The 7,639-nt window shown below is 35.9% G+C and overlaps 1 protein-coding gene across 7 annotated transcripts in view; it reads left to right on the top strand.

Moving 5' to 3' along the window:
* ZNF638 (zinc finger protein 638) overlaps positions 1–7,639 on the top strand; it is a 155,889-nt gene that overhangs the window by 85,111 nt on the left and 63,139 nt on the right. For all 7 annotated transcript variants that reach the window (XM_069066424.1, XM_069066397.1, XM_069066405.1 and 4 more), the window contains 2 exons: positions 2,945–3,006; positions 5,148–5,186. In XM_069066424.1, coding sequence (XP_068922525.1) covers positions 2,945–3,006; positions 5,148–5,186 — 101 coding nt within the window. The remainder of the gene's footprint in view (positions 1–2,944; positions 3,007–5,147; positions 5,187–7,639) is intronic.

Genomic DNA, 7,639 nt, shown 5'->3' on the forward strand with positions numbered 1-7,639 from the left:
TAGATACTTAATGGTTAGTGTAGCTATCACATAGTAAAATTTTATAGAAGTTTTGAAGAGTATCTGGAAGTAGGATTTTTCAGTGATGTAATGTGGTATACTCTTTCACAATAAATATGTGGAGTTCAGGATGAATTTCTTTTGTAGCTTGTTTATTCCGATATGCTTGTGTACACTATATTCTGCTAAAATCTTTTGTAATTTGCAGTCTAAATCCTTGGGCTCAAAATATGAGGGGGAAAAAATCCTTCCTACAGGACCAGGTTTTTTGTTAAAGGATATTTTTGGCTTGTACCTTAACCTTTGTTTTTGAAATCTTTGGATTTTTGCCCATGTCCAGGGTGTGAGTCTTCCTACCATCTTATTCTCATTTTGTCTAAAACCTAATCTTCTCTTCCCTTAACCACATTCTTTATTTACTAAGGATCGGCCTCTAGTGCTCATTTCTGGAGCTAGGGCAGTTGACCCAAGATGACCACTGTAGAGGCAAATGTCTCTGGGTTCCCCATATTCTTTTAGTTTTAACCCTTTTAGAAACAGGGTCTCTGTCTCAGTCTGTTTAGGAAAAAAATGTCCATATGGTCTTTTATCTTCTGAGCCTGGAGATACTAGAGGATTGTTATAATAGGGATTATGAGGGGAAAATAAGAGTATATGAGGGAACTCAATGCCAGATTCTCATATACAAAAAAAAGTGTGTATTCAAGGATTGACTTTTATATATACACACATTTCATTTATACTTTTGGGTGATTTTTAATACATAGTTCAAGGAAGTAGATTTCATTCAGCTTGATGTAAGATAGTGTCTTCTATTAGAGATAATCCAAATTGGAATTTGTTGCTTTGAAATCTAGCTTCTCTGTCATTGAAAGTGTTCAAGCAGAGTCTGATCAGGGATGTTGTTTGAGCAGTCAGCTTGGGTGGAAGAGTTGAATTAGATGACCTTTAAGGTCTCTTCTAGTTTTATGTTTACTTCTTTCTATTTAAAGATAGAACTTTATTTACCCTCTCATGTTTCTTTAGCATTAAATTTGTCCTCATGCAGGATTACAAAATTGCCTCTTTCTAATCATTGGGCAGTTACACTGTTGTAAAATTTTCACATGGCAGAATGTTTAAACACTTTTAACTCAGGAAAAAATACACTTTTTAAGTAGCATCAGGAGCTTCTATTATAAATATAAGTGTGTCTCTGTGTTATAAATTGTCTTTTTAGGAAAGGCAAGAAAAATATAACTTGGACAGAGAAATGGAACGTAAAAAAGCTATTCTGTGTTTGGTCAGTAGTTAACAGGTAGACTTTTATTCTGTAAGAGAGACTGCTTGATTGGGAACTGATTTACATTCAGATCCCATCTATGTAGGTAAGTCCTTTAACTGTTCTGGGCCTATGTTTCCTCACCTGTAAAATGGGATTGTACTAGATGACCTCTTGGGTCCTTTAAAGCTTTAAATTGAAAGGGCTGATCTTGTGATGTTAAGGACAGTCTGTCAGTGCAAAAGTAATTCAGTTTAAGTTGGTCAAATTTAGAAAATTTAGGGAGGGAGTAAAGAGAAGGTTTGAGACCATTAGATGACTCATAAACAATTCTATTGTGTGTCTTTTTGCAGCCTATCGCCCCAGATAGGTACAGGAAATTTCCTTTTATATCTGAGATAATTGCCTTTTGGACATTCTGATAATGTAGATGCCGTTGTTGGATATTTCTTACCCAAAACACAAGAGGAAGCACAGTCAACTTGTAGGTACTGCTACTGTTGCCCTCTTTTGGCTTTCTATTGGCAAGAAGTTTGTCAGAATTTCCCCATTTTAGTTGCCAGTCACTATTTCCTGTGGGGATGGGGGGGAAGTCTTTAAAAGTCACTCTGGTTATATACCTAAATGACTGCTTGCTGCTTCAGAGGCACCATCTATGGAGTAGCTTTGCCTCTTTCTGCCCTAAGGCAGATCCTGCAGTTAGTAGCAATTTGATGGTTTTACCTGTGGATCCTCAGCTGGGATGTTAGCTGTAAACTAGTATTTGAAACAAGGGAATTGTGTACTCTTTCTTTTTGTGGGGCTCACTATATGAGAGTTTTCTGGTTCATGTTAGAAAAACAAAACAGCATTAAACTGTATGTTTTGTTTTCAGGTGGTTCACGTCTGGTTCACTTCAAGAATTGTACTGGCTATTTGTGTGCTTCAGGAGTTAATGGGTTGCATTTGTTGTTTTGAGGGCAAAGTTCTTTGTGTTTATTTCTTCAACCACCTAATAATTTAGTAATGCCCAATATTTAATTAATTTTATTATGTATAAATATATATGACTTGGTATAATTTTAAATTTTAAAGCAAACTTTAAAGCAAACTTTAAAACTTGAATTGTATTTTTAGAGTATATGAAATCATATCCTTGCGTAGATCTCATGGTGACCTCTTTTGGAAGGATACCTGTCATGAATGATAAGATTTTGATAAGTATGGGTTTTATACTGTAAGCCATTAAGCACATGTATTTGGAGGCGCCACATGTCATAAAGACCATTTTCTTTAAACCATAGGTGGTCTCTGACATTTCTTTTTTCTTTTGGCAAAAATGAACACTATTCTTTTTCCTTTTATTAAAAAAAATTTTTTTTAGTGCTCTCTTTTGAACATCTTAGACTCTTGAAGTCTTGCCTATGAAATGAAATAAGGTAAAGAGAATTTTTGTTGTAGTTTACTTACCAGCAGCATCAGTAAGTTGATGATGTTGAATGTAGTTGGGTCTTTGTCAAGTTTATCGAATATAAATTTTAATATGCTACCTGTAATTATGCATTTTAGTTTTGGAGTTCAGATTAGTTGCTTAAACAGTTAAGAAAATCCTTAACAACTCTGACCCTAAGGATTCATAATTAAGGTGGACATGTCATGGTATGGCATATTCTAACTTCAGAACTTTTCCTCCTTTTCTAATAGAATTGGATTCAGCATCAGAATACACCTGCCCACATTGAGAGCTGCCGGCAATTACGTCAACAGTAAGGAAATTTATTTTTTCTTTGATAGATAAAAGACATTTAGAATACCTGTTGGTAACTTTAAATCGGAAACTTTTTTGGAAAATGCATAAGGCATTTTCATTTACTTTACATACATAATATTTGATCCTTTTTTAATGGTAGGAAGGATATTTTGAATTGACTGATGGAAAAATGTCTAGGGATTTTTGCCTTATTTGCTACTACTCTTAGGGCACAAACTCACTGAGTTCCTTCTCTCTGTACACAGATATTTTTAAGGTAAATCTTTTTTGGTCTCTTCTTTGTTTCTCTTGAAAGGGCCTACTTTGGAATAAATGAGTTCCTTTTTTGCTTTTCTTTATGTGTTTCAAGATTCATTCATTAGTCATATATTAAGTACCCTTGATGTGCAAAGATTGGGTGCTAGGGAAACAAAGAAAAAAATAAAAATTCTCCCTGATTGCCCCCTGGTATCTCCCCATTGGGGGAGGTCAGTCATCATTTACATAGATAAAAGGTAATTTGAGGAGGCAGAAGATACTTAGAACTAGGGGGTGTTGGGATAGACTTGATGAGAAAAACCTGGACCTGTCATCAGAAAAAAGGGTAAATCTTCCATTAGGGTGAACTAGGAAAATTATGTACTGGTTCTTCTCCTCTGTTCCTAAAGTCAAAATTGTATTTTGTATCGTATTTGACTTTCAGGCTCCATCCTAGCCAACAAAATATGAATAGTTGGGGCAGCTGTTTTATCATCTGGCACCTTTCACAGAACTGCTAAAAATTGTTTTTTTTTTTTTAATTGTACCATAAAAAGAAAATACTCCTTATTATTAAAGGAACTTATATGCCTAGGTCCTCAATTCCATATCTGGTGGTTTCTTGCACAGGCCCACATCGATGTAGGTCCATAGTCCCCCAATAGGTATCTTAATTTCCTCCCAAGTTTGGGAAAGGTTAAGTTCTTCCCCAAGGTCCTATAGGTAGTGACTATTTCAACTCTTCCAAACTCCAAGTTCACTGTTCATTATTTTAATTTGCAATTGCTGCTGTCACAACCTTTGTGCTGAGGTTTGGGCCTTAACACATTAATTTCATGCTTCAAACACATTGATTCTAAGCTAACTTTGAAAACTGGAGGGTGTTTCTGCTTTCTGTGGAGACTCTTCAAGGGGGTGGAATCTTTCCTTTACTAATGAGGTTGGTTGTTCATTATGCAGTGGTCTAGAGTTTTTTCCCCTGGGTCATGAGAGGTGAGAGAGGAGATCCCACCAGACTACTTGATTACCTAAAGTTTCACTGTATCTTCCATAAATTAGTCTTATAAGGAAATTGAATAACCCTTGTAGTAAACTTAATGGATTTTGTTTCTACTAGTTAAAGTTGCATTGTTGCCTAAAAAATTTTGAGACTACAAGGGATTATATATAGAAAATGAACTTAATCAGGAATCACTTATTAAGCATTTAGCATATTCCTCAAGTAGTGCTAAATGCTAGGGGATATGAAACAAAAATATCCCTGCTCTCCAGAAATTTATATTCTAATGGGAAAAAACAATATAAATCAGTACATACAAGCCACATACAAGGTGGCACTTGAGGTCTTTTAAAGAACCTAATTTTATGAAAAGTATTTAAACACGTTTTTTCTAAAAACATATATATAACATATTTTATAAAGATATGTATTAAATTACAGCATAAGGTAAAATTTTTTTTTATCCTGTCACATATACCTTTGCACTATTACTAAATATCTTCTCCTTTCTGAAATTTTGCATGTCACTTTGATACATGGACTTACTGTTGACTTACCAAAATTCTTTCCATATTTTAATTTGTGATTTCTGCAGTAGGAATATTTTTACTTTAAAAAATTAAATTATAACTTCTATTTAGTCTTTGTGTCTAAAAGAACATCTATTTTAAACTGAGAATGTATCCAGTCATAAGTTACAGGTGAATGCCTAACCAGGAGCACAACTGAATTGTTTTTAAAAAGTGGAAATTAGTCTTGTAAACCTGAGATGTTTTGGAACAGTACATGTTTTTTATTGCAATTGAAGAAAAAAGATTTACTGTATTCCTATAGCATTTTATTTTAAAGTATCATAATAAAAGTATAATTACGTTCATTAATGTTTTTTCTCAAAATAGATATCCTGATTGGAATCCTGAGATCCTGTCTTCCAGGAGGTAATGATTTTTGCTAAGTTGTTGTTGAGTCCTGTTTGATTCTTTGTGACTCCATGGACCATAGCATGCCATGCCTTTCTATCCATTCCTATCTCCTGAAGTCTCTCCATGCTTAGGTTTATTGTATCCATGACACTATCTGTTCATCTTGTCCTTTTCTATCCCCTTCTCCTTTTGCCTTCAATCTTTCCAAATATTACGGTCTTTTCCAATGAATCCTGTCTTTTCATTATGTTGCTAAAGTATTTAAACTTCAGCTTCAATATTTGTCCTTTCAATAAATAGTCTGAATTTATTTATTTGTGTTGACTGGTTTGATTTCTTTGCTGTCCAGGGGACTCTCAAAAGTCTTCTCTAGCATCACAGTTTGAAAGTGTTGATTCTACAGCACTCAGCTTTCCTTGTAGTCTACCTCTCACAGCCATATATTACTATTGGAAAAACCATAGCATTGTCTCTACGAACCTTTGTCAGTAAGGTGTTGTCTCTGCTTTTTAGTATACTATCCATGTTTGCCAGAGCTTTCCTTCCAAGGAGCAGGCATGTTTTAAGTTTCATGGCTGCAGTTGCCATCTGCAGTGATATTTTGCTAAGTAGCTGTCTTCAGATAGGTTAAGAATAGCCACTCTTGACTTATTACAGATCTGTATCAAAATGATGCTAGTAAACATGTAATTTGTTTTGAATTGAACTCAGATTGCAGTGACCAGTCTGAGTCAGGGAGAACTGATGACGAAACACTCCTTCCACTCAGTATAGAGAAGGGGCGTTTCAGAAGGAGGCGGTGTGGAGGTGGCCTGTGTCGGCTGTAATGTACGCAGTTAGACGTCGTCATTGATTGCTCTTCAGCCTTTTAACAATCTTCTTGAAAAAACCTAATTTTTAAAAATCACTATTAGTAGGCCTAGCAGCCTTTTCTGTTGTTGTGTTTAATAGATAGTATTTGGATCAGTATTTTTTATGCTGATTTATCTTGTTAGAGTCGGTGGAACAGTCTTCTAATCGGTCTGTCTCCCTCAAGTCTCACCATTTCAGTCCATTCTACACACACAGCTGCCAGAGTAATTTTCTTTAAGCACAGATCTAACTGTGACTCCTCTTAACCAACTTTAGTGGCTTCCTTTGTCTTGAATAAATGCCAAATCTTGTTTAGTTTTTTAAACCTCACACAACCTGGTTCTGACCTATCATTCCCTTCATTGGACATTCTTTCCCCTTCCTGTACACGCACCATTGAAACTAGCCTTCTGTTCTTCACTCCCTCATTTCTATCTCCTGACTTTGTCTTTACTCTGGCCATTCCACATTCCTGCATCCATTCCATCCTTACCCTGACTGACAAGAGTCCTCATCCCTGAAGATGCAGCTCCAATACCATCTTATGCATGAAACCTGTCCTAATTGTTTCCAACTGCCCAAACTACTTTTGAGATAATATATATATGTATATATGTATGTATATTATATATATATATATATATATATATATAATCTACATTATACTGTCTATGGTTTTACATGTACTTTTCTCCCCCATTAAGGATTTGTTTCACTCCTTGTATATTTATTCCTAATGCTTGACACATAGTCAGCACTTAATAAATACTATCAGGGCAATTGAATCCAGCTAGGATCTTGATAAAAATTCCATCCACTGCATGTCCTCCCAAGTGGTCCTCCAGCTTCTATTTGAATGCCTCCAGGGAAAGGGGGAATCCACCACTCTCCAAAGTTGCCCATTCTACTTGTGGAAAGCTCATACTGTTAAAAGTTTTTCTTAGCACAGCTGGATTTGCTTTGATTTTATTATTCTAGTTCTGCCCATATCTTTTTTCTGACTCTTCGAGTCTTCTGAGACTCACTGAGATTTGGCTCCTTCTGGATGACTACCCCTGCTACCCTTTCCAGCACTTATACAACATTAATCTCAAAGGAAGTAAAGTTGTAGTGACAATAGTAGAGGCAGAGTCAGGAAACAGCAGTGGGGTCCAAGGAGTATGTAACTCCTTCACCAAGGTCAGTGAGGAAGGTCTAATTGGGCATGAGTGAAAGTGTAACCCGTTGGTTGGCTAACCACATTGTTCAGATGCCAAATAATTCAGCTTGCCTAAGACTCCTTTATGGAGAACCTGGACAGAACAAGCGCTCACGTGGTCACGTGATCAGAAAAAGCTATACAAGGACACTTTCAAGGTCTCTCTTAAGAACTTTGGAATTGATTGTGTGACATGGGAGACACTGGCACAGGACCAGAGAAGGTACTGTGCTCTGTGAGCAAAGCAGAATTAAACTAGCTCAAAAGAAATGTGAGATACAAATTTAGGGAATCAGCACCAAATATTCACATGGACTATTTGTGCCCGACCTGTGGTAGAGCATTCCAAGCTTGTATTGGTCTGATCAGCCACAGTTGGACACATTGAAACTTAACACTAGCAATAGTGATGTTATTT

This window comes from Petaurus breviceps, unplaced genomic scaffold (genome assembly GCF_028583685.1).
Source record: "Petaurus breviceps papuanus isolate PSGF00001 unplaced genomic scaffold, PetGlider_PUasm1.0 139, whole genome shotgun sequence".
NCBI classification, from domain to species: Eukaryota; Metazoa; Chordata; class Mammalia; order Diprotodontia; family Petauridae; genus Petaurus; species Petaurus breviceps.